The following is a 27,814-nucleotide window of genomic DNA, read 5'->3' as shown; positions in this document are numbered from 1 at the left end:
GGTGAGGTTTGTTCGAACAGAAGTTCCTGACGCATGCGTATGTCATTTTGCAATGCGAAGAATAATGTGCAGTGCATGCCGGTTCTAAATCAGTTACAGTTAGCGACTAGGGAGACTTGGATAGGAGTAACGCAAGTGACCTAGCCCTATTGGATATTGGAGGTGTATATGATTACAAATGAATCGTACAATCAAAGAAAAAAAAACAAAAAACAAAAATAAAAAAAAGGTCAACACGTTGCGCACGATATCCCCGAACGGCGAGTCGATTCAGGGACTATCCGGATGGATGGTAACACTATTGCCGTGCTCATTTCAATCAGTCCGAGTCGTAGGTGGACGAAAATATGAAATAAAATGGTTCAAATTCTTACAAGATATTATTATTATTTATTGTGAAATTTTGCCGCCCCCTAAAAAAATGCAGCCTTGGGCGGCCTCCCCTGCCACCCCCCTACGCTACGCTACTGTTTTTGGCCCAAAACTCCTTGACTTCTTCCAATGCGGCCCAGAGAAACAGAAAGGTTGGACACCCCTGTTATAAAGCATCCATCCTTTTACAGTCTTTGTAGTATATTTAGGACCATTGTCTTGCTAGAAAATAAAATTCTTATTTTGTCCTTTCTTTCACTTTTATTAAATAATTTTGTGGTATCTTTAAATATGCTTTGGTATCCATAATATTGCCAATAAATATCAGATTTTTTACTCCACTGTATGACATGCAACCCCAAACAAGCATATTATCACTTTCACACTTCACTATGAGAATTAAAATTTTCTTTATTTAATTGTTTGATTTCCTCCATAACAATGGCCTAGAGGAAAACACAGAATTAAATAAAGACCATTGATCTTTCATCAGAAGGAAACAAAATAAACTTGCTTTAGGCAGAAAATACAACACATTTCCAATATTCTGTGGTTTGTTTATGAGTGGTTTCTGTTGGTTTGTAAGTGAAAGTAAGCTGTAGAATAGAATTAAAAGTATAGGCTTTTAATTCTATTTTGTTCACTTAAGAATGGTTTTTATGTGCTATTCTGCCTTTACATCCTTCTTTCCAGATTATATTTCTTGTTGTTTCTGCTCTTTTTCTAGATGTTTAAGCAATGCCACTTGCAGAGCAAATGCACTAATTTTAGTATTTTTCTACACTTTTTTTAATATATATCAATTATCTGGTATTCTTGGATGGCCCTAATAGTACATATTCTCAATTGTTTTGGTTTTTTATAAATTTATTTAAATATAATAAATATGTTTTTGATAATGCATACTATTTCTCTCAAACTTTACATTTCTCAGAATGACTATTGAATGTTTGTGCTATTCAAATATACAGAGTTCCTTTACTTTTAGTTTAGATTCATTCTCTTGATCTGCTGCAACTTCTGCTTGGAAAGGTAAAAATCCACCTTGTCCATAAGTAGGCAAAGGTTATTAGGTATTACAGGAAACTGCATCACTTATTCTTAATAGGTTTCAAGGATGATGATTTTTTCATTTTAAGATGTTCTATAGCAGAGGTTGGAATCTTTTAGTTACTTAGGGTGCAATAAAAATTTTAAAAACCATCAAGGGTACATAGTTTTATTTTTGAAAAAAAATCACGTGATTTTTTCAAAAATAAATAAACAAAATAATTGTTTTCAAATATGCATATTTATAGTGAATAAAGATTATACATGCATGTAATAACTAAAAAATCCAGCAACAAATTGCTTAACTTTCCCAGCAACACTTGGGGGCACCATCTGTTATGATTATTAAAAAAAACTTTTTATATTTTTAACTATTAAAATGGAAAAAAAGCTTAATTTTGAGGGTAGGGATGGTTTTATAAAAAATTGTAAATGCTAATAATGAGTAAAATTGTCATTAAGTCTGATCCTACTGGAGATACACACAACCCCCTTTCTCTCTCCCCATCATCTCAATCTTTAACCACCAAAATTTAATAGCATCAATCCCCCTAATAAACAAACCTCCCTGAAAAATTTCAGAAAGTTTTGACTAAAAGTACAGGAGTTATTAAGCTTCAAATGATGAACAAAATCATGCTACACACACACACACACACACACACTATAATATCCATACATATAGAAATTCCAAACTTTTTTCCATTTGACATTTCAAAGTGTTCTAAAATCTGGAGGGGTATTTTTTTTTGACCAATCGCCATACTTTCCCTCTGTTATATATAACAGCCGGGAAAGTAAATTGAAAATTAACAGTACATAAAATAACACAAAATCAAATTAAATAAAATCACAAGTACAGTAAGACAGATTTAACATTGCCTCAATATAACGTGCTTGAAGCCTTAAAAAAAAAAAAAAAACGCTCAAAATTTACGCTGATTCAAATTAATGCGGCATTTCATTGATTTGTATATAATATGATTATTCCCAAACACAAACCAATCAGCAAAAGGTGATAATTCGTTGTAACCTTGTACTTCCCTTAGATCTGTGTTTGTTTCGTGCAATTTTGAAAAAATATAACATCACGGATGCCATACAAAATATCGACTTCGCTTGGCTAGAATTAACTGATAAATGTGTGAACGGAGTGTGGAAGAAGTTATGGCTGAAGGTATCCAAGAATTGTCAACGAGAAGAGCCTATCACTGTATCGATTAGGTTGACCATATTGTCAACCTAATCGATACAGCAGGACTAGGAGATGTAGACGAGCAGGGTATTGAGGAGTTACTGCAGGTTTCTGGTGAGAGCTTACCAATGACCTTCAAGAACTGGCAGAACAAGGAATTCGTGTACAACTATAAAATAGTTATTCTGAAAACAAAGTACCAAAAGAACTTGCTACAGATATCCTTAGTAAAAGTTTGGTAATGATAACCAAAATCATTGATCAAATTGTAGCAAATAAGCAAGATTTTGAAAGGAGTGCAAAAGCAAGACGAGGCATTTTGGATGCAATCTTCTGCTACCGACATTTGCTTAAGGTAAGAAAAAAAAAAGCAACAAATGAAACTGCACGACTTTATCACAAAAACAAGAATTTCAGAAGAACCATGATCTTCGTCACAAAAATAAACTTTACATTTCTGTGTGCATGTTTATGTGTTATTTAACATATATTATTATACAAATTAATATAAAAATAACTTAAAGTAAAATTTGCTTATTTTTGGTTGTATGTTCCCTTTCCCTATTTGCACTTTGTCGTCTAGAATGCATCCCCATGTTAAACAGGGTCTTACTGTATATATATTTGCACTTGCGTGACTATGTTTCTAGAGGGCACATCTGAAATGCACCAATGATGCCATGGCACCCGCATTGCTAATTAGTCCCATTCTATAGTATATACAATAAATATATTTAGAAAACTCTCTTTTCATAGTATCATCATTCAGTCTTTTATTAATATGCATATGAGTTTTTCATTCATCCTTATCAACACATTTTGTGCATAGCCTACATTTTATGGAATCAGTTGCTAAATCTCTAATTTACTGTTTATTTTCACTTATGGACAGTTTCACCAACCTTTGTTAAAAGTTAACAAATTTGCTGTTAATGCTTTTAACAATTAAAAGTATTTTGCCAAACTTCGTTATTGCTAAGAAAGTGTTAAACCAACTGTTATTTTAGACTCTGGAATCTCAAAGTTTCTAATGCCTTGTTAAGTTAAAATCAAGATGGCAGATTATGACATGGTTAATGCAGAACTGTTGTACATAGAGTTTATTTAAAATATAGGACCTTAAAAATACTATTTATCATTTGGACATTGCAATTTTGAATTTTTGAACTGTGACTGCTTCATTGTTCTTTTAATGTTAAAATCAAGTGTAAGTTTTCTTCATGTTTTTTCTCTTTTCATTTAATTGTAATTGTATTTTTGTAACAATTAAAATCAGGCTAAGAAATGAAATTTGTTAATTACACTTTTATAGTTCAAGTCAATAAAAATATTCTTTCCATTTTTATAATTTGAAGTTATTTGTTCCAATTTTGGTTTGCCATGTTGCATGTGTTCAATTAGTCATACAAGAAGTTAGATGATGAAGAACTATGATGCAATTTTTAAAGAACCAATCTATGACAGCAGAGAGCTCATCACATAGTTAAAGAATGTTGGCAAATGAAAATTCCTAACGAATTCCTAAAATTAATTCTTTTAAATAATTATGAGTCTTTAGAAAATGGCGCCATTTGAGTGCTATTTTAATGAAGACTAGTGAAATCAACTAATAATGTTATTAAAATTCTATATGCATTTTCTAAAATAGCATTCCCCTCTCATTAGACATTTAGAAGTGACAAATGTTGTTTTCTTTGTTATACTTCAGTGTACAAATTTTGGAGAACAAGTATGTTTTGTATGGTCTTATTGATGCAAACAAGCTGCTTCAAACAATGACATGGTTAATTGACAAGTCTCAGTTTATATATGATTCATACTCACTTATCCAAACCAACTTTGTTCATTATATAACTAAATATACTAGTTAAAAAAAAATTCAAAATATTTTTAAAAAACTTAACATATATTTAATGTCACATGCTGTATATGTACCAAATAAATGCACACAGTATAAAAAGTTTTTAAAAATACAGTAGTCTATAGCCCTTTTCCTTAATATTTTTTACATGGAATCTGCTAATCCAAACAATCTCTTAGAATATTTTCTTCATTCCAAATTTATCTTTCTGGAGATTATATTGGGTTGAACGAAAAGTTTGTTCGGGTATTTAATTCGGGTATTTACATAATTGCTTGTCTGTGTCGCCTCTTTCGTGCTTATCAAGTTTTAACTTGTTTAGGTGGACATTACGAATATTTGCATATTTAATACATAAGTTTAGTTACAGCTATTTTTTAAAATTCTGTTATCTTTTAAGGAAAAAAAACATTAAAATGGAAGATAAGAAGATGCATTTTTGACATCTCTATTATTTCCGAAAAAGAAAAAATGCGACAAAAACTGAAAAGAAGATATGTGCTGTATAGGAGAGGATGCAGTTACTGATCAAACATGCCAGAAATGGTTTTCAATATTTAGGGAAGGAGATTTTTCTCTCAGATGCACCTTGGTCTGGATGGCTTTCGATCATAAAAGATTAGTCCATAATGGCTTTAATCAAAAATGATTGCCATAGAAAAACATGAGAGATAGCCAACGTTTTAAAAATATACCAAACATCTGTTGTAAGACATTTGGCTAACCTGGGATAAACATCCTGTTATGATGTTTGGGTTCCCCATAAGTTAAGTGAATGAAACCTTATTGAGCGTGTTTCTGTCTGTGATTCACTTTTAAAATGCAAGAAAGATGATCCATTTTTAAAGCAATTAACAATAGGTAATGAAATGTTCAATGCACGAGATCTTGGAGTAAGCCAGGTGATCCGCCAGTGTTACAATCTAAAGCTGGTTTGCATCCCAGAAAAGTAATGATTTCAGTTTGGTGGGATTGGAAAGGGGTTCTTTATTACAAACTTTTAACCAACAACCAAACAATTAATTCCAATAAATATTCTCTCCAACTGGATGAACTAAAGGCTGCAATGTATCAAAAATTTTAGGTTTGTTACTTTCCCAAAATCATCTGGTCCGTGCGCTTGTTCACAAATCACAGCTTTTGTATAATTCGGCTTCTCTAAAAGTGAGCAAAACTTCCATCGTGAATATCCTTACAAAGATTGGGAATGAATTTTGTGACACCTAACACTGGATGGCAATATTTGATATTTTGTTTTTGAAAAGGTTTGTTTACAAAGATACAGAGATCCGTGGCTTGCATAATTATATAGTGTCCACTAGTGGCTAAGTGGTCTTCGTACCCTGAACACTGGGTGTTCACACCTTGCTCGGACGGGCTGGCCACGTGGAGTTTTCTGGGTTTTCTCCATGTCTGTAATGCCTAAATAGGGGCCAGTTTCCCTTAAAAAGACCTCACAGAAGGCATTCCCCTAGGCAGATCACCCAAGTGTTGCCATAACTTAACCAACAATAACAACAACGTAATTATATGCACAATAATTTCTTTTGTGGGCTTTAGATGTATTTTCTGGTACTCGAGAGACAACGATATACGGGCCAGAAAATACTTCAGATTTGGAAAAGGGATGACGGAAACGGTAAGCTAAAAATTGCCGTTCCGTTGTCTTTCATCCTGGCATGTACACATACAGAAATTATTGTTGAAATGAGCACCATCTTGCCATCTGTAAATATAAACGGCTACTGTGAATAGTCAGAAATGGTGTTGACCAGGTGTAAAAATCCTCGCCATAAATACTTTTAATCATGTGACCTGTTTGCGCTTGGATTGCAGGGAGAGGTCCGGCTCCACTAGTGAAGTTTTTACTTCAATGATACTATCAAAGTTACAGTTGTATACATGATATAGAATATAATCATTGTCTTTATATCGATAAGTGGTTTTTCTGTACTACAATTACATATGTAGTAAAAATAATATCTTAACTTCTATTATTGTATTATTAAGATATGAAAGTAAAGATACAGTCGACCCCCCTATAAGATCATAGATACGTTCCATTCTTTAGGAATCCGATTTCTTACGAGTCCTTCCAATCACAGCTTGACATGTGTGAAGTTTACGGACTATGGCTGATTGAAAGGTTTTCTTCCATAAAATTAATCGATTCTAGACTAATCCGACTCAACATTTCCAAAATACGTATATTATTTTTGGGAATAATCCGTATAAACTATGCTATAAACAAAAAATTGTAGGATTACTTACCGAGTGTGCACCATTCGACTACGCCCGTTGTTCAAAGCTTGTCTTCGTCGCGGAACAGCACACGAAACGGCGGCCGCGATTTCTGATAAATAATTTTTCGCAGAAAAATAACTTGACCTTTGGAGACATCATTAATATAAATAATTTTTATGGCCGTTGAATAAGAAGTGTTTCTTTCACAAGAAATGTATAAAATTAGTGCTGTATTAGACTTACGGTACCTAATTTACATACTGTACAGATGATAATAAACTGAACTTACTAGCCTAAAATCTCCGTAGCGTGTTGCCAGGTGGCAGAAAGCATATATATAATTATAATAAAGTTACAATAAATTAAGTTAATATATAATTATATATACAGTACCTAATTTATATATAATTAATATATAATTATATGTACAGTACCTAATTTATATATAGTTATATGTACAGACGAAACTAAACTCAATTTAGCTGCCTAAATGTCCATAGCGTGGCGCTACGGATGGCGGGAAAATAGTTCGGCTGCCCGATGACGTTTTACGTAATTATAGGAGTTTTTTTTACTTTTATTACGGATACCGTCGCAATTTTTTCACAGTTTTATAGGAATCGTAATTATAGGGGGGTGTACTGTATTCTACTGCACTTACACGCTTAGCTTTTTTTTTTTTTATATACTCCTCTAAATTGAAGAATTTTCCTTTGGCTGTCCCGTATCACATGTTTTAGGCATCCATTATTATAATCGGGATACCTCTTGTCGTAGATACATGAATATTTTCAATAAATCTCTCCAGATCTATTCTAGGTCTTTTCCAAGTAGCCACGAAAGAACATACACAAAAGCTTTTCCTGCCGTTTTCACCTGTATCACAATGACCTAGATTCCAATGACTTTTTGATTGGTGGATGGTACCATTTTACGGACATATTCACATCGAAAGTTGAACACTGCTCAACTCAGGCCAAGACTCCACTAGCATAAAAACCCTCGCCGTAAAAGCTTTTAATCACGTGACTGTGATATTTTACGTCCGAGCAGGTCATAAAACCAGCGTAAAAGCGAGTTGAGCAGTGTTCAACTTTCGACGCGAATACATCCGTAAAATGGTACCATCCACCAATCAGAAGTCAGTGGAATCTAGGTCATTGGGACACGGTGCAAAAATGGCAGAAAGTGAGCTTTTGTGTACGTTCTCTCGCGGCTACTCTAGAATAGATCTGGAAAGATTTATCGAAAACATCCGAAAGTATTCATATATCTACGACAAGAGGTATCCTGATTATAATAATGGATGCCTAAAACATGCGATATGGACGGCCAGAGGAAAACCTTTCAATTTAGAGGAGTATATAATAAAAAGCTAAGCTTATATTATTTTAATAATATGATAATTAAAGTTAATATATGAAAGTAAAGATATTATTTTTACTACATTTGTAATTATAGTACAGAAAAAAACTCGTAGAATATAATCATTGTCTTTATATCGATATATCACGTATACAACCATCTTCCGTTTCCACCAATTCACGCGCGAAGTATTTACATTCGATACTTGGGGTAACACCGTCGCCGTAAAAACTTCGCTAGCCGGTCCTCCACCGCAATCCAGACGCAAACGCNGTATATTATCTTAATAATACGATAATAAAAGTTAATATATGAAAGTAAAGATATTATTTTTACTACATTTGTAATTATAGTACAGAAAAAACTCTTAGAATATAATCATTGTCTTTATATCGATATATCACGTATACAACCATCTTCCGTTTCCACCATGTGCGAAGTATTTACATTTTCATGTGCGAAGTATTTACATTTGACACTTGGGATAGCACCGTTGCCGTAAAAACTTTGCTAGCCGGACCTCCACCGCAATCCAGATGCAAACGCAAATAGGTCATGTGATTAAAAGTTTTTACGGCCAAGGTTTTTACGCTAGTGGAGTCTTGGACTAACTCTCCCTATGCTATGGGCATGAGGTCTACGGTATTGAGACAAAATCCGATCTTTGAATATCCGAAGCTTGTTTGAGAAATGACTACGTTCACCAGAAACCATTGGCAAGAAGTGGAATTTTTGGCATAAATTATATCACGTGGCTGGCAAAGTCTAGAAAAATTTTCTATACGAGTGTTATGGGGCAACAGAGTTAATGTTAATCTAAGGTCTTTTTTTTTAAATAGGCAAATGTTAAATAATGAGCGGTTTATTCGGAACGACCGGAAATTTTGGTACTAGTAGTGGCAGCGTGTTCGGATCCACCCAGAATGCCACGCACAACCCGATGAAAGACTATGAGGTGGTGTCGCCACCTGATGATTCCGTCAGTTGCCTGGCCTTTAGTCCGGTTTCCGTGACTCAGAATTTCCTCATTGCAGGAAGTTGGGACAATCAGGTATTTGTGCTTTGCTGTTCTTCGTTCTTTTGCCCCGCGAAATCCTGGCATTCTAATCGTGGTCTGATGACTTCAGTTGAGATGCTGGGAAGTAGAAAACTCTGGCCGGACAATTCCTAAAGCGCAACAGACACACCAAGGACCCATACTGGATGTCGCCTGGAGTGACGTAAGTGCAACCAATTGTCTGTTAAAATAAATTTTGTGAATATCACTAAAAGGTGTTATGTTGCGAGGAATCTAATACTATAATGTAAAATTAGGATGGTTCGAAAGTGTTTTCAGCATCTTGTGACAAGACCGTCAAGATGTGGGATTTAAACACCAATCAGGCCATACCGGTTGCTCAGGTAATTACAAATGCTTATTTATACTCATTCTATGGCAACTGACAGATGTAAAATAGTATTAAAATACATTTTACGATTTAAGCATGATGCTCCGATCAAGACTGTCCACTGGATCAAGGCTTCCAATTACACCTGCATCATGACCGGAAGTTGGGATAAAACATTAAAGGTCAGTCGTTTATTCGTTCATTCGATGCAAAATGTTTTCACGTTTTCATAAAGAGATGAGTTGATCTGTGTTCTCTTTCCTAGTTTTGGGATACCAGAACACCGAATCCTCTTTTGACTATAAATTTGCCAGAAAGGTGTTATTGTGCAGATGTGGTACGTAAACTATTTACTATATATCAATCTTTGTTTATAGTCTTTATTGCAACTGGGGCATTTCGATTACAGGTGTATCCTATGGCCGTCGTCGGAACGGCGGGAAGAGGAATAATCATCTATCAGCTGGAAGGACAACCGCAGGAATTTAGAAAAATCGAATCGCCACTAAAATATCAGGTAAAAATATTAGAAGGATTAAAATCAATTGCTATTTTAGTTCAATTTACTATTGCTTAAAAACAACTTGTTGGTTTTCAGCATCGATGCGTTTCTATTTTTACCGACAAGAAAACACCAGGACCGGGCGGATTTGCTCTGGGAAGTGTGGAAGGTAGAGTAGCGATACAATACGTCTCTCCTCAGAATCCGAAAGACAATTTCACATTCAAATGTCACCGATCCAACGGAACCGCAAACGGTTACCAAGACATTTATGCAGTACGTATTTGGCGCCCGTCATTCTGCACCATTGAACATCCACCATAACCACACATTCTCTTCCCCCAGGTAAATGACATAGCTTTTCATCCCGTGCATGGAACTCTGGCCACTGTCGGTTCAGACGGACGGTTCAGCTTTTGGGACAAAGACGCACGCACGAAATTAAAGACGTCCGAACTAATGGAACAGCCCATCAGCAGATGTTGTTTCAATGCCAGGGGCGAAATATTTGCCTATTCCATTAGTTACGACTGGTCAAAAGTAAGTATCCTTTGTAAAATTACGCGCGGTTCCAAATAGTGGCCACCTATAATGCGAAAGTGCTGTTGATGCTAATTTAACAATTTTAAAGCATCAGCATCGGTAAGAAATGGGAAGATGAATGAAAGCAAGCACAAGGAACAAACCTATATTGTTAATAATGATGAAAGGATAGAAAATTTTCTCACTAACGGATTTAAATTTCATTAGACGTCTAGATAAAACATTGGCAATGATACTAATTCACTCTAAGAGGGCATTGTCCCTTTATTGACTTGAGGGAAAATGTAGCTGAAACTAGCTCTGTTTGGAACCGTTACCCTCTGTGCCATGTGAGAAACGTTTATTTTTTCTTTCCTCATAGGGACACGAATATTATAATCCACAGAAGAAGAACTATATTTTCCTACATCCCTGTTTTGAAGAATTAAAACCAAGAAGCAAAAAGTAATAATCCTTAAAATTGTTTGAGCATGTAAAATATTTGTTTTAATAAAGTATCTCAAATAATAATTGATTCAATATTTGATATTTATTCTTTCGTGCAAAAGGCATACTTGATTGACGGTTTTCGCCTCTGCGGTATACCGTCAGCACAAAAGGAAAACAAACTAATAAATACAAAAATGACTACTTTCGTGACTTATAAACAATTATATATTAGAAAATATTTCTTATGTCAATTAAAATATAGATGTATTACTGGCTGAATTTATCTCGGAGGATATACTATCACAGAATTGGCTTTTACTAAGGAACAAATGATTTTTTTTTTTTTGCCGTGGTGGAGATGTCAGCTGGTCGAAGCTTCCGTTCCGAAATAGCGATCTCCAAAGTTACCTGAAAATGATTATTATTTTGTAAAAAGTACCAAAAATATAAAACCAAAATTATTTCTTGAAGTTTTACCGATTCCTGGAAGAATGTAGAAACTCTCATTCACTTCTGGATCAACCGAAGTTGAAATAATTTGTACTTTGGGGAAAGCGTATGCAATGGTGTGGACTCCTGAAAGGAAAGAAGTTGTGAGATTCTAAATAGTTTAAGCTGAAATTATATAAAAAACTAAATATTTTGATAAATTTTTATCAAAGCTAAAAGTAAAGGAGAACAAGGAACAAATGTATCCACTGATGACAGTCAGTTCCTGAGAGATCTTTATCTCTATGACTAAAGAGCTAACTAAGCCAAAAAGACTCATCATGACACCCATTGGATGATGAAAAGAGTATAAAAGAGGGATATGTGCCAAAATCCATGCACATCACACATTGTCCAATATTCTCTTCTTATGAATTTGTATGTCATACTTCCGGGGATTGGAACTTCCTCCCACCAAACAGAATTGGGAAAAGTCAAGTTATTACAGAGGTAATATTATATCGTTTGTAAACGCTCTCTCTTATCTCTCATACTAGAGAGAGGATAGTTAAGATAGATTACAAATGGACTATTCCAAACTTAAAACTGTTTTTATTATTAAATGTTGTTATTCCTTTATGAACTAAGTGTCTTTGGTTTGTTCATGGCCTTCCCACTCAAAATTCCTCTAAAAAGAGAAATAAGCGTGCCTAACGCTATATGTAGGCTGGTGTCAGGAAAAACAACTTCCAGGAGTTTCTTACAAACTTCTGTTCATTTTTCGTCTTAGGAAGCCATCCGTTGATGTTGCGAGCCAATCTAAACAATTGCATGACGATTAATTAAGAAACATAGAGGTTAAGAGCTCTCTTAAAATGAATGCTGTGCCCCCTGACTTCTCACAAAATTATGCTGAGGAATTAAAGAGGAGCAGAACGGATCACACAACGTCAATACTTTACCTGACTCTGCCATCAACAGAGAACAGAGAAATATGTTTTCTTCTGACACATCGTGGTCGAGAAGCACTCTTATGGCCATCATGGCAGCGGCTCCGGTGGCTACCGTGGCATCCATCAATATGATGTAGTAGTCTTTGATGTCTTTGGGAAGTCTCAAATAATATAACTGAAATGAGGGAAGGCATTACTTGAGTTTAATGGTAGTACATTATTCTCTCTGATGGCTTAAGGTTGTTATATTTAAATTTTCTATGTATTTTACGTGCAAATCTTACTTCTGGTTCTCCGGTATCGAAATTGGTCTGTATGAGAATTTTTCCGAGCCGAACATCTTTCAGCACGTCGCAGAGTGCCTGCTCCATTGTTTCGCCTGCCCTCAGTATCGACACTCCGCAAATCTAGAATATGTTGCCAACATTCGACAAAATGTTAAAAACATTTTCTTACAAATATGATTAATTAGTCATTACCTTTTCAGTGGATATTCTTTTTCCCTGATAAGGGATTCCCTGAGGCGTATCCACTATAATGTCCTGCAAAAGATTAATATTAAATTAAAAATCAAACGAGCCGGAAAAATCTGACACTCACTCTAAAAGGCAGCATCGACAGAGCGTATTCTATAAGGAGTCTCATAAGGCGTTTGGAATAGAAAATAAATTCATCACGAGAAGTATCATTGTTCCTGATAAAAGTGTGAAGGCCACGGACCTGAGGTGTGGAAGGCAGGATGTGCAGAGTCTGCGGGAGAGGCTGGCCAGCGTGTGACTGTGCAAGTTTCGACCTGCATCGAGAAAAGAGAATCAATTGGAGGCGTTGGTAATAATCTTTTTAGAGTTAAAAAAGTAACTTACCTCAGCTTGAGGCCTCTCTACACACCAGCAATAAAATAAAAACAATTTATTATTGCAATAAGTTAAATTTTCGAAGACTAATTTAATAAATTGCATGTACGTACTAATTGCAGTTGGGTGTGAACGTGCTGAACTATGAGGCTGATTGCTATTTTGTTTTCGCCTCCTGAAAAAATTTTAGAATAGTTCTCATATAAATTTATTTCATTTTAAGAACAGATTGCATTTTCTCTCTTACAGGTAAAAAAAATTTGCTCCTGAATAAGCAAAGCACATCGGGCAGAAATATCAATCTGTTTCAAAATTTTCATAACATTTCATTTTTTTATTTCTTACATGGTGTTTATAAGCTCTGTTATCCAAAAAGAAAGCAACTTCATTTCAGTTGTAATTTTCATGTGTGACGTCTATCCATGAGTAACATAAAAGGTGTACATTGCAGTTATTATAGTATATATGTTACCGCTAAAGCTCAAAATCCGTTAATGTGCACATTACCTAGCTAATCTGCACATTAACTAGGGTGATCCATTAAAGTTGCTAAAATTGTTCTATTTCTCAAATTACCTAGGTAATGTTCAGATTATCTAGGTAATCTGCAAATTACCTACTAGGCACTCGGTAAAGTGAAAATAAGATTTTTGCTGGAACAACAGCAACGTTTCTGTACGCTTAAATTAACATAATGTTATTTATTTAATTTTCAATATCTAAAGAATCAAGTTAATACAATCAACAAATTAGTTGATTGAATCAATCATCAATCAATTAAAAAAACTTTAATACAAAAATCAAACGGTTTAAAATATTACTACAATTAGGGAAATGAATTTGCAAAACATATGATAAAATTGTACTTACTTATTAGTGCAATCTAAAGATTGGTGACACTTTGAATTACGTAGCAATTGGTTTTTGCGACAAGCACGCCTATTTGTGGTACATTTAGATTTGCAGTCACATTTTCTGAAACCCTGCCCAGTACCAAGGGATTGTTTTATTGCTGTTTGACGTAAAGATATTTCTACAGCAGGGACATCCATCTTCTTTCGTTAAAAATCTCTCTTTGCAAACACTGAATTCAGATTTTGCATACAATTGTTTTAAAATACCTGTTTTAGTATCAAGTTTATAAAAGCCATCCTCTGTTTTACTAAGAACCACAGCTAAAATTGAACGTGCATCAGTTTTTGCTCTGTCTTCTTCGGGTACTTTAATTCTCACAGCGAAACCTTCATCGACGTTTGGGTGCTTTGCATTAGAAACTGCTAACATTTTCTTTGCTTGCTTTTCTAAACATTTCTTGGCTTCATCACGCTGTATTTTCTGATCCATATTCTTTTTACAGATGATGCACAATACATTCTTACCATACCCTTCCTCTTTAGGATCTACTTCACCACAAACTGCGTGAACAAACATATTACACGATTTACACTTGTGAGCACTTGATGCTGCTTTTGAGCAAACAATACAGACTATGTCTTGTATAGTGCTCTTTACAGGCTCCGTACGAAACTGTGATGGCGATTCTGCTGAAGTTGAGAGTAACTCAGTGATGATTTCTTCAACTTGCAGAGGCGATTCCTTGGAGGTGCAGGGTAACTGAATATTCTTCGTGACTGTATCATCAATCAATGGTATAGAAGGCAGTTTAAAATTATCATCAATAAATTCTTGTATTTCTATAGGTGATTCTGTAGAAGCAGGGGATAACGGAATGTCCTCTTGAGTAAGATTTGACTGTGGTTTCATAATCACAGTCTCTTGTGAATCTTCTAATTTTTCCACTCTTCCAGTCTTCTTCTATTATACCACAAAGTGTATTACATTCAATAAAAACTAAAGACCTTGAAAAATTAGAAAACTGATGCACGAAATTTTAGCTGTGGTTCTTAGTAAGACAGAGGATGGCTTTTATAAACTTGATACTAAAACAGGTATTTTAAAACAATTGTTTGCAAAATTAAATTCAGTGTTTGCAAAGAGAGATTTTTAACGAAAGAAGATGGATGTCCCTGCTGTAGAAATATCGTTACGTCAAATAGCAATAAAACAATCCCTTGGTACTGGGCAGGGTTTCAGAAAATGTGACTGCAAATCTAAATGTACCACAAATAGGCGTGCTTGTCGCTAAAACCAATTGTATGTAATTCAAAGTGTCACCAATCTGTAGATTGCACTAATAAGTAAGTACAATTTTATCATATGTTTTGCAAATTCATTTCCCTAATAGTAATAATATTTTAAACCGTTTGATTTTTGTATTAAAGTTCTTTTAATTGATTGATGATTGATTCAATCAACTAATTTGTTGATTGTTTGATTGTATTAACTTGATTCTTTAAATATTGAAAATTAAATAAATAACAACATTATGTTAATTTAAGCGTACAGAAACGTTGCTGTCGTTCCAGCAAAAATCTTATTTTTACTTTACCAAGTGCCTAGTAGGTAATGTGCAGATTCCCTAGATACTCTGCACATTACTTAGGTAATTTGAGAAATAGAACAATTTTAGCAACTTTAACGGATCACCCTAGTTAATGTGCAGATTAGCTAGGTAATGTGCACATTAACGGATTTCGAGCTTTAGCAGTAACATATACATTTATCAAATGCAGTTACTGTATTTGATAAATGCAGAGTTGTTACTCAACATATATTTCAATAATAGTAAATACATTTGGCAAACTAATGGCACAAGATTGACCACAAATAGGGTTTTTTTTTTTTGGGACAAATGCAGCCAATCCCAATACAAAAGAGACAGTTCAATCATTGCAATCACTTGGTAATAAGCAGACGCTACCACCATTTGGAAACATACAGTATTAGAATTCAGTTATGCAATTTATTATGATTGCAAGTTAATCTGCACAAAAAGTCATTTCACTGTTTTATTTCTTAGGAAATGAGAATTTCCACCCAAAAAGCCACCCTTATTTTGTATAAAATTTACAGAAACTATCAAAGATTGATTTACAGTTTATTGTAGTATATAATTAATAACCAAGAATCGAAAGGCATGGACTAAAAATGATTTGTGGAAAATTTCAACAAGAATTTAAAAAGCAATAAGGATCCAATTTGTTTGTATAAAAAAGCAAAGGACAATTAATTGTAGCAGTAAATGTTGCTGCAGTTGAAACCAAAGTTGTGGAGTCAGAGTAGGGAGGAATTTCTGGCCAGAGGAGTCGGAAAAAATGTGTCACCTCTGACTCCCACATTTTAAATTTACTTTAGTTTTTTTTATTTAAATGAAAATAAATATATAAAAAATTTTTTTAACTTTTTAAAATCTTTTTGTATTTTGTTATAATTCATTTATTTTAAATACAAAATGCATCAATTAAATGTATAGTATTCTTTGTAGTATTTGCATTTATTAGTTAAATTATTTTGACCCAATTGAATTTGAACATTTTTGAATCATTCCTTTATTATCCCTGCTCAAAATAAGTACTCTATTTTTCCAAATGAACCAGACTAATTGATCAGAGTACATATTTTTCTTTTCTGAACAAGGGGCTGAAGTAGTTAGCTACATCGCATACTTTTTAGATGGACTAACTCTTCTGAAAGGGTGAAATTGAAGTGCAAATGCTGTCAAATATATGTAGATGTAGAATTTTATTGCCCTCCTTTCTCTTATTATTTGTTAAAAATTAATTTTTTTTTAATTTAAAAATACAAATAGTATTTTTATTATTTAACTATAAAAGTATTTGGGTAAACTCCCCAGGTTCCTTTCAGAGTTCAGAGTAGTGTGCCCCCCATAAAATGACTTGGTATTTAATTTTGCCAGAGTCGGAGTCGGCCTACTAAAATTATCAGGAGTCAGAGTTGTGGTTTTTTCAACTCCACAGCTCTGGTTGAAACATCGCATAATTTGGTCCTGACACTTACGATTAATATATTACGTATAGGGCCTAATTTTAATTGTTGATAAATCTTGAATAGGAGCAAACTTTTTATTGCAGTATTTAGCATTCTCGGCCTAACTAATACATATAAAATGAAAGGTTTTGCAGCTGTTCTTAATATCACTGGACATAATGCTTAATTCAAGCATTATGTTGACAATGTTGTAAACTGTAATCATAAAGTAGTAAGGCAATAATGAAGGCAATTAATTCAGATAAAGACATTAAAATCTATATATTAAAAATGTTTTACGAGTCTGGACTCACCCCTCGGAACAATGAGGTCGGCATGCACTACGGAAGGAGCAATGTAATAATCAAAAGCGGGCTTTACATATTTTTCGTACTGATGCAAGACTCCTTCTAAGTCTCTTCCCCTGTCCATTATGTCTCTCTTTAGCCTTCTTGCCAATCTGATGTCTGAGTCCGTGTCAATGAAAATTTTCATGTCCATCAACTGTCGTAAGAAATTTTTAATGTTATAACAAATCTCATTTTGACTAATTGCATCAAAACAGCTTAAGTGATTAACTTTGAGAGTGAAAGTTTTGAACTTACTTCTAGGAGTTTTTTATGACTGAATACCAATATTCCCTCAAATATTATAACATTTGCTCCATACATTATTTTCTGAAAAATATTTTTAAAAAACTTAACTTACAAGTATCTAACAAAACATGAAATAAACATACAATAAGCAATCTACATAGTTGAAATTGTGTTACAATAAATATGTATTGCCTCACAAAAATATTTTCTTCATAAGATGTACAGTACACATTTATATTTCAGCATTTATAATACTTTCCAAATTTTTCTTTTATATCTCTCTTTGCATTTCTTCTTTGTATTTGTTTTGTTCTGTTTTACTTTCCTAGTTGTTATAACACGGGAATCATGTCAAATTTAACTGTCTGGAAAGGCAAGTCTTGTAATATTTGACACATCAAACCCAAAAAATATCTACCAATGAGTTGCATAACTTTCCTAGCTTTTATGAGATTTTATTTTAAAAATAACATTTTGTATTACAATTTTAAATTATATAATAGATGGAGTCTCAAAGTTTTTATAATAAAATATCATATTTTTAATTATTATAAAATTGCAAGAGACTTAATTTTGAGGGTAGAGATGAGTTTTATAAAACACTGTAAATGCTAGCTAGTAACAAGTAAAATCTTCATTAAGTCTGACCCCTTGCAAGATATGACATGTGACCACCCTCTATCTCTCCATCTTGACCTTTTACAACCAAAATTTAATAGTATCAATGCCCCTTGTATACTATGCCAACTTTCATTTATCTTCCCCCATCCTGAGATATTCAGCAAAATAGATTCCAACATACACAGAATATTTTTTACTTTTTTGGGTTCAGGGAGTCTCAAAACATGGAGATGTGTCAAATTTCACCCGCTGAGGTTTTTGCAAGATTCCATTACTTTCCCTTCTTATGTATACGTAACAGCCAGGAAAGTAAAAGTCAAAAAATGTGAAGAACTCTTGAATTGTATGTTGGCTCTAATTCATTGAATCTCAAGAATGGGGTAAAGATTAAGAAACAAAATTTGGCATGGAAATTGATGCTATTAAATTTTGGAGTATGGAACTTGAGGGGATGAGGTGACACAAGTCTTACCTTGAGTGGGGTTGGACAATGAAAATTTTACTCATTATTGGTATTTACAATATTTTTTAAAATTCATCTCTACTGCTCAATATTAATTAAGCATATTTCGTCGTTTTATAATAATTAATAATATAAAAGTTAATTTTTAATAACATCTCATAATAAATGGCACCACAAATTTTTTTTTAACTTTGAGCTAGTATCATGGTGTTTTTTTAAACTTAAATATTTTTAAAGTTTATTTAAAAGTTAAATAGAAATTTTTATCATAATTCAGCAAAATTACTCCTTTTAAGCTTTTGTTATTATTTAAATTTTATATCCTAGTGTAACTGAAAAATATCAGACTTCCTAATGGTCTCCTTAACATCAAGTTGAGCCCTTGACAGTTTTCTTACCTTTTCCTTTCAAAATATTATCTTGTGCTTTTCTTTACCTTGTTTCTCAATAAGAATGCAGCAGCAGCACAAGCAATTACCAGACAATACTATTCATTCATCAAAAAATGATTTCTGACAAAATGGGGAAACCTCTACCCCCTTTGCTATTTATTTTGGTTTCAATTGGCCCAATTCATTTCATTCATTTCTATCATGCCAATCACCTGAACAACTGAACTGAGCAACTGTTGCTACTAGCTATCAATACTTTTTATGCTATCTACTGGTATGGCATACCAATATTCTGGCTGAATAAAAGCTCTGCTGTTTAGTAAAGAAAAAAAGTCTCTCATTGATATTATCATAACTTATCAAATGATTGTCTAACAATGACTACTTGACTGTTGTTCATGGCCCACAAATGTAACATTTTGAACAAACAAACCAGCAACAAAAGAAAACCATGTCTTAGAGTCAAGGAAACATAGTAAATTACTGATTTTACAAATTTTTCATATGAAGTAAATTTGTATAAACTAAAAATATTAATATTCAGTATTTTTGTATGATTTCTGTACTTTTTATATTTCTTGTCAAAACATTAAAATTCTGAATATTCTAAAGGACTAACTATAAAATCAATAAAGAACTTTCATTATGCTTAATGAGAAATTTTCAAGTTATAATTTCATTCTCAAAATTTTTAAAAACAACAATTACCATTCTTTTCTCTCTGGAATGTGACACAAAGTTATAAATAGGGACTTCAACTCTTTTGCCTTCTTTCAACTTTCTTACAGTTTCTATCAACAGGTCAAAATCAAATGCATCAGGATGGTCAAAATTATATTTATTCTGATGAGCCAATTTATGTTGTTCTTCATTCAAAACCTTAAAAAATAAAAATAATAATAAAACCAATTTTCATAACATTTATTAAGAGTTTTTCCTATTATCTGCCTGCTGTCAATATAAGAAAGGAAATATTTTATGCTATTACTTTTAGCTCATTTTTAAAAAATGAGCTAAAAGTATTACACGTTCTCTTTGTTTTAAATGGTTAAAATATTAAAAAAGAAAATCACAAATACTAATAATTATTTCTTTATGTTTCAACAAAATTTATAAATACAATAATTTTTAAAAATTACTTTTACTAAAAATACATTTTTATTGAAAATTATACTGATGAAAAATCAATGATTATTAGCTAAAAATTTTTTATTTTCCTAACAATTGGAATAAATATGGTATACTGAAAATATCTGTAGTGAGATATAATAAAATTTAAATAAACTTTATTCAAAAAAATTAATTTATGCTTAATCAGTAAACTAATTATATATATATATAAAGAATATATTTACTCAAAAATTAACTCTTAACTCTACAAGAAACTTTGTATTAGTAAGAAAAGTAATTAAACAACTTTTGTCACATTTGACAGTTTTCTAAAATGTTTTGAACTTTTTCAAAAAGAATGACAAAAGGTAATAGATGTCTGAAAAAATCTGCACAAATTTCTATAATGTAGTTTTTACCTTAGAAAAAAAAACTATGAACTAAATAGTCATTTAAAAACTGATGAAAAGCTGTACATTATCTTTTATTTTTGTAATTCTACAAGTTCTCATTGTGAAATGCAGTCAATTCAACTTCGGATGTGCAATGCAAGTGTCTGTATGCAGCTGGTTCACATTTTTCAAACTACTTAATGTGACTGATCAGCCAATCCGAGTTCTTGCCTTCTCCTCTCTTTTTGTAAATGGCTGACTCAGAAATTGCCCAAAAATCCACCATTACAATGGATTGTTGGGTAAAAAGGGAAAAAAGTGTCATCCAAAATTTAAAAATTTTGCAATAACCTTCCACAGTTTGCCTGTCTGTTCTGTCAGGAATTATTAAATATTGAAAGAAGCAATTACATTTTTGTTTTCAAAGCCTCATTGAACCAATGATGTGAAATGTTTAGATTCTGGGGCTATAGATCTGCACTGTCCATCAATCCTTCCAACTCATCTTTCGTTTTCACTTTCTACCAAATCCCTTTCTTCTCTGTTGTCATAATTCTCTCTCAAAACATTGGAATAATGCAATATACAGTCTATTTCCTTCATTTACAAAATGGTTTACAGCTTTTCCTAATATTTTATTTAATGTGTAAAAGTTGTACACACTTAGGCATAAATATCTTTGTTCATTGTCATTTTGAAAACAGCAGAAAAAAATCTAGACTGTTCTACAGCATTTCATGCATTTTAAAATGTAGCATATGCAACATAATTAAAAATTATTTCTTTTAGCTAGAGCCTGAGATATTTTATATGGATTTTTCCAGATATCCATTATCAACTTTTAGTACATTATAAATAAACTAGCAGACCCCGCCACGCATTGTTGTGGCTCAAAATGTATCTATTATAAATTTATAACACTTCCCCCGTGGGAGGGGGAATTTTTGAAAAATTTCTTCTTAGTGTACATTCTCTTGACGTACCCTATTAAAGCGCAATCAAAAACGCAAAAACCCACACCTAAAATAGTATAATAGAAGCCAAGTTCTTCACGGTAAGCCTTAATCCTGTCTCTCTCCCCCGTGGGGGAAAATCGAAAAATTTCTTCTTAGCGTACTTTCTGTTGACGTACCCTATTAAAACGCAATCAAAAACGCAAAAACCCGCATCTTAAATAGTATAAATATAAGCAGAGTTTTTTGTTGTAGGCCTTAATCCTAACCATCTCCCTTCAGTGGGGTTGAATTTTGACATGTTATTATATAGAAACACGTGCATATTCGAATGCAGCATTGTGTCAAAATTTCAAAGGAATCAGTAGGAACAAACGAACATTACATTTTTATTTATATAAATAGATAGATGATGGTCTGCTTTAGTTCATTTTCACAGAAAAGCATAATGCCTCACAGAAAAGCAAACTTAGGGCGTCATACTCGTAGCACCATCTATTGGACATAAAAGCCTTAACCTAGATTATATGTTTTAATTTATATGAATGTTTAACGAAATAACATACAGCCTATGTCCAGCCTGAAGTTCCATTCTAAATATTGGTGAAAGAATTTTTGAAATCGGATGAGTAGTTTCAGAGATTACCTGCTGCATACAAACTTACTTACATACTTACAAACATCACCTCTTTATAATATTAGTATAGATAAATTTAGATGCCAAAAATTTGAATCATCATATTATTTATTCATCTCTTTGTTTTCATTTATTAAGATATAATCAGGTCATCTTCAAAACAAATATAATGTTACAGATAGAAATATCAATTATTAGAAACTAAATCAAAACATTTAAAATATAACAAACTAGTAACTTTCATAAACAAACAGTAATAAATAAATATCATAAAACAAGATTTCTTAATTTCATGTAATGTAATAAATACAACAACATCTGAATAATGCCGTAATTAATTTTTTTTTCTATTATTTGATAATATATTATTTTAGGAACTCAGATGTTTTATGGTATTATTTTATATAAGAAATTCAGAACAAAGAATGCTACCAAAAAGAAAATATAATGTAACAGCATTCACCACTATGGTTCACAGCTGAATACTAGTCTGAGAAAAACAAAAATAATGCTAGTCTATCAAAAGTAGAAATTTATTAATTTTTTGCTAACAAAAATAAAGCTTAATGCTTTAAAAGAAATAAGATATTTATTATGAATAATAATGATGTATCATATTTATGATTATTACATAATGTTAAGTGATAGTTGTGATGAAAACTGACTGTCTTTCAGAGTTAGAATGATTTTAATTTAACACTAAACAAAATTCAACAAGTACTTTTGAAAATGTATTATCATCATCCTCAGATGATGATAATATATTGTCACTATAAAACAGAAAAAATTTGAATTTGTTTAGAAAACATGCAAAATTTTGAATATAATATTTACAATGAAATGTTTCAATGTAATGAAATTGTCAAACATTCATGACATAATATAAATACACTGCTGGCCATTAAAATTGCAACACCAGGAAGGAATGATCGTATGAACGTCAAAATCATATGACAGGAAGAAGAGGTCAGAATATGCAAATGATTAGTATTTCAGTGCATTTAGACAATGCAGAAGGGACAAACGACATCTGAAGCACTGCATGAAAGAAAAGTTGTGCAGTGGATTTCTCATTCAGAAATTGCTTTGTAAGGTCGGGGTTTCATCAGAATATCGTGTTATGACTCGAATAAGAAGAAGAAATGCTTACCAGCAAGTGTTGGAATTCGACAGAGGCAGGACCATTGCCTATCGAGAGTGTGGATTATCGTTCCGTGATATTGCCACTCGCACTGGTCGAAATCCAAACACTGTCATGCGAATATGGAATTGATGGGCTACTGAGGGTCTTACTGAACAGCATGAAGGATCTCAATGCCCTCCCATGACTAACGCTCGAGAGGACAGACATATTGTGAGGTCAGCCGTGCAAAACCGTACAACCACATCACGGACCATTAGTCAGGAAATGAGCTTGTTTGCAGCACGTCCAGTATCTGCTCGTACGGTGTGACGACGTTTGCAGCAGCGTGGACTGTCAGCACGGCGACCATTACTTCGGCTTCCCTTGACAATGCAGCATAGAGAGAGATGGCGACTCTGGTGCGCCCAACGACAAAGCTAGATACAGGAGTGGCACAATGTCGTCTTTTGAGATGAGTCCCGGTTCTGCGTGCAGCATTCTGATGGCCGTATACATGTTTGGAGGCTTCGGGCAGACCACTCATCACCTGCTTGCATTTGATATTGGCTTAGGGGCCCTGCACTGGTGTGATGATATGGGCAGCCATTGGGCACACGACACGCACATCTCTAGTTCGGATCGATGGTAATTTGAATGCAGATAGGTACATTTCTGACATCTTACGTCCAGTGGTTGTGCCCTATCTTCAAGGCCTGCAAAATGCCATCTTCCAACAAGATAATACAAGACCTCATGTTGCACGTCATGTTCTTACCTTCCTCAATACAGAAGATATTCAATTGTTGCCCTGGCCTGCACGGTCTCCAGATCTCTCACTAATTGAAAACATCTGGTCATGGGTTGCTGAGAGACTGGCCTGCCACCCCTCTCCTGCTACTACAGTTGATGAAGCATGGCATAGATTTGAAGCAGCATGGAATGAGTTGCCTGTTTCTGTCATCCAAGCCCAGTTCGACTCCATGCTTAAACGGATAAGGGCGGTTTTAGCCGCCGGGGGTGGCAACTGTGTCTACTAATTTTGCGCCCCTGTAAACCCCCAAACTGCTTGAAAATTTAATCATTTTGTCTTTATGCCATACTGTTTATGTACAATAAATATCTTTTTTTTTTATTTGCTTTCCTTCTTGGCGTTGCAATTTTAATGGCCAGCAGTGTACATTATGTTATGGTGGGCCATAAGAAAAATTACTGAAAACTTTTCTCTAGCTAGAAAGTTTGGAAAAGACTAATAGAACAACCTAATACATGTAAAAATGCCAATAAAATACATTAAAATGTTAAATCAAAAAATAAAATCTCTCTAGACCAGTGGTTCCCAATTATTCTCACTTCCTCAGCCATATCTTTACAAATATAAACAAAACACCATACTCTTGCTGAGCTTATTATTACTTTAATTTCAAACGTTTTCAGCCCAATTTCAATAGGCCATCTTCAAGAACTATTCGAATACAACTTTCGAATAACTTTTAAATTTAAACTTTTAACATAAACTGTAACTATTAACTATTTAACATATTTTTAAATATCACCGTAAACCATTAAATATTTAACTAAAAAATTTTAACATATTATATGATAAACATAAATAATATAAAATAATAAAAATATATATAAAAAATATAAAGCTTACTATAACAAAAATATACATTAAACCAGTACTACACAACTGCCATAATTTGTACTGCCCAACTATTATGGCAGTACTACAAAACTGCCATAATAGTTGCAATGGCGGCACCGGCCAGTTATTATAAGGTATATAGAAAGATTGCTTTGAAGCTGGTTAAGACTAACTGCAAGTTGAATTTCCTTAAGGAATGTGCTGAAAAGAAAGTATTTCCAATGTCCATACACAGGATTAGCATCCCGGTAGAATGCTATATGTTAAAAAGAAGATTCCAAGAGACATGTTTACGTAAATCTATTAAGCTTGTAAAAAACAAAAGATATAGAATTTTAAAGGAGTGTATTGAGTTGGAAGATACAATATATCAAAAAGATCCGCAATTGTTAAAAGAAATCAATGATAAGGTAGTAAGACTAACGGACAGGGTAACAAATACCCTTGAAAAGAAATATTTCAAAAAAATAAGGTGGATTTTAAAGCAACAAACTCCCATGGAGCGAAAAAGCAATGTACCACACGTGTAAATCAATAAATTAAACGTAAAAATAAATTGATTTACAGAAATTCAATAGATATTTTGGGGTGAGATATACGACATTATCTAAGTTAGAAGTATGTAAAATTCATATCTTGCAAATTAATTAAAACAAAATAAAAATACATTGTAAAAGTACTTGAAAGACAAGGAGCTATAAAAAACAGTGACGAATGCTCTCGACGTAATTTGAGAGATTTTCGAATGGCGGAGAGGCAGAGCGACCGCTATTAAATTAACGCACCAAACGTAATATTGTCAAAAGGGTAGCCATTGCTTTAGCACAGTAACATCGCGGGTAATTATTTTCAGGAGAAGTATCTCAAATATAACTCCTATTTATATTATTCATATTATGTATATGTTAAAATCGGCGATTTATTTTTACGTAAAATTTTCATTAAAATATAGAAATAGCGAAATTTGTATTGCTCAGAGAACAGTAGCCTAATTGTGCTAGGTGATTGTGACTCGCTGAAGAAGAGAGTCATTATTGAAAAGCCTCTCCTAAGAACTCTCGAAAACGCCCCGAAAAACATTTTAAAAAAATTACTTAGGCTAAATTTTATTATTGTGTTTTTATTAATAATTTAATCAAAAAATTACATTTAAACTCCGTTGTTATATAACTATTTTTATGTAATTTCATGAAAATACTGGTCGGACAGGTGTTGGAATGAAAAAACTCATCCATGAACAGTTTGAGGAGTATTACTCTAGGGAGATTTCCAGTGTGTTAATCCGAAAACAACACTCACTCATCAAAAATTTATCATCAGAATATTTTATTACATCTTTGTTATGGTACATATCTTTAATATTTTATTAACAAGCAACTACTGTAATTGGAAGCGCCTTTTGACGATAGACTTCGATCTTCCGATGATAAAATTCTTATGCTTCTATATTAATTTTAAGTAATAATGTAAACTTATTTATTGTGTAAGAATGATATTCTATTACATGGTACTAGACCTAATATCTGGCAAGATTGTGACGGAAGTGGCCCGGATTTCTGAATTTTCCAGTTTTCCGGGCACAGGCAAATATATACACGAGAAAGATAAACACTGGAAAGTAACGAACGAAACTGTGTTTATAACACCGTATGCTAACAGTCACGCTGGAATTGGTGTCTTGCGACATTTATGGGGCAGAAACCAAAACAATGACCACTTGGAAACCACAGTACGCCAAATTAAAGCTAGCCGGTTTTCTGGAATTCCGAATACATTTGGTCTGGTATTGTTTCTACTCTACAAAAAATACTTTTTTTCAAACTCAGTTCATGTTCTTTAAGAAAGTTTTAACTTATAAGTTTATCATTCAATATTTCTGAAATCACGATATTATTATATTAAAAATANTTTTTTTACATTTATTACCTTTAAAATACAATTCTAATAATAATAAAAATAACATAAGGTTATTTAATTTTAATGTGACAAATGTGCACGATTTTCTTTGCACAACTTTGTAAAATCTGGTTGCTTTTTGGTCAGCTTCAGTCTCAAGTCATCTTCAAGTTGAAGTCAGTGATGCTGTTTAGTTTTCATGTTTGTCATGGCTGAAAATCCGCTCTCACAGAGGTATGTTGTGCAAAATGGTAGTAAATATTTTATTGCTGCTTCACTGACATGATAATAATGTTAATTGTACAATTTTTGTTTCTTGCATAAGAATTTAGGTATTGTCACAAATGCATTTTTTTTTAAATGAAATTTTGAGAATATTTTTAATTATAAAGAAACAAATTTATGCATTCCAATCATGTTGTAAATTGCCGAATTTTTGATGGTCTACCCATTATTTTTTTGATTGTTTCATCTCATGCATTTAAATTTTAAATCGACCGATTTTAGTTTGCCGTGCGTACCCCTTCATGCAATTTCGCGTACCCCTGGGCGTACATGTACCACTAATTGGGAACCATTGGTCTAGACTGTTAACGAGTAATATTATACACTTTATATCCAATTTCGAGTAATTTTTCAAGGCAAACAAACCAGAAAACAACATGTAGTATGTTTTCTGGTTTGTTTGCCTTGAAAAAATTATTCGAAATCAGATATAAAGTGTATAATATTACTCGTTAACAGTCTAGACAAATGGTTCCCAATTAGTGGTACATGTATGCCCAAGGGTACGCGTAATTGCATGAAGGGGTACGCACGGCAAACTAAAATCGGTCGATTTAAAATTTAAATGCATGAGATGAAACAATCAAAAAAATAATGGGTGGACATCAAAATGGATCAGTATATATAC

At 33.1% G+C, this 27,814-nt stretch overlaps 2 protein-coding genes across 4 annotated transcripts in view; one reads left to right on the top strand and one right to left on the bottom strand.

Moving 5' to 3' along the window:
* The window catches only part of LOC111631826 (mRNA export factor-like), a 21,034-nt gene extending 10,013 nt beyond the window's left edge, over nucleotides 1–11,021 (top strand). The window contains exons 2-10 of the mRNA XM_023376143.1: nucleotides 8,927–9,138; nucleotides 9,215–9,307; nucleotides 9,402–9,488; nucleotides 9,571–9,657; nucleotides 9,741–9,812; nucleotides 9,885–9,992; nucleotides 10,074–10,253; nucleotides 10,323–10,517; nucleotides 10,882–11,021. Of these exons, the coding sequence (XP_023231911.1) occupies nucleotides 8,941–9,138; nucleotides 9,215–9,307; nucleotides 9,402–9,488; nucleotides 9,571–9,657; nucleotides 9,741–9,812; nucleotides 9,885–9,992; nucleotides 10,074–10,253; nucleotides 10,323–10,517; nucleotides 10,882–10,968 (1,107 nt within the window). The 5' untranslated portion in view covers nucleotides 8,927–8,940 and the 3' untranslated portion in view covers nucleotides 10,969–11,021. The remainder of the gene's footprint in view (nucleotides 1–8,926; nucleotides 9,139–9,214; nucleotides 9,308–9,401; nucleotides 9,489–9,570; nucleotides 9,658–9,740; nucleotides 9,813–9,884; nucleotides 9,993–10,073; nucleotides 10,254–10,322; nucleotides 10,518–10,881) is intronic.
* Nucleotides 11,022–11,194: 173 nt separating this feature from the next.
* Nucleotides 11,195–27,814, bottom strand: part of LOC111631825 (uridine-cytidine kinase-like 1) — a 35,007-nt gene continuing 18,387 nt past the window's right edge. For all 3 annotated transcript variants that reach the window (XM_023376139.1, XM_023376141.1, XM_023376140.1), the window contains exons 4-14: nucleotides 19,854–20,024; nucleotides 17,679–17,750; nucleotides 17,388–17,577; nucleotides 13,299–13,360; nucleotides 13,195–13,211; nucleotides 12,932–13,124; nucleotides 12,811–12,873; nucleotides 12,616–12,738; nucleotides 12,341–12,506; nucleotides 11,427–11,525; nucleotides 11,195–11,357 (exon numbers count right to left, since the gene is read on the bottom strand). In XM_023376139.1, the coding sequence (XP_023231907.1) occupies nucleotides 11,311–11,357; nucleotides 11,427–11,525; nucleotides 12,341–12,506; nucleotides 12,616–12,738; nucleotides 12,811–12,873; nucleotides 12,932–13,124; nucleotides 13,195–13,211; nucleotides 13,299–13,360; nucleotides 17,388–17,577; nucleotides 17,679–17,750; nucleotides 19,854–20,024 (1,203 nt within the window). In that variant the 3' untranslated portion in view covers nucleotides 11,195–11,310. The remainder of the gene's footprint in view (nucleotides 11,358–11,426; nucleotides 11,526–12,340; nucleotides 12,507–12,615; nucleotides 12,739–12,810; nucleotides 12,874–12,931; nucleotides 13,125–13,194; nucleotides 13,212–13,298; nucleotides 13,361–17,387; nucleotides 17,578–17,678; nucleotides 17,751–19,853; nucleotides 20,025–27,814) is intronic.

Source organism: Centruroides sculpturatus, unplaced genomic scaffold (assembly GCF_000671375.1).
Source record: "Centruroides sculpturatus isolate CEXI.00-Female unplaced genomic scaffold, Cexi_2.0 scaffold180, whole genome shotgun sequence".
NCBI classification, from domain to species: domain Eukaryota; kingdom Metazoa; phylum Arthropoda; class Arachnida; order Scorpiones; family Buthidae; genus Centruroides; species Centruroides sculpturatus.
This window is presented reverse-complemented; position numbering and strand designations above follow the sequence as displayed.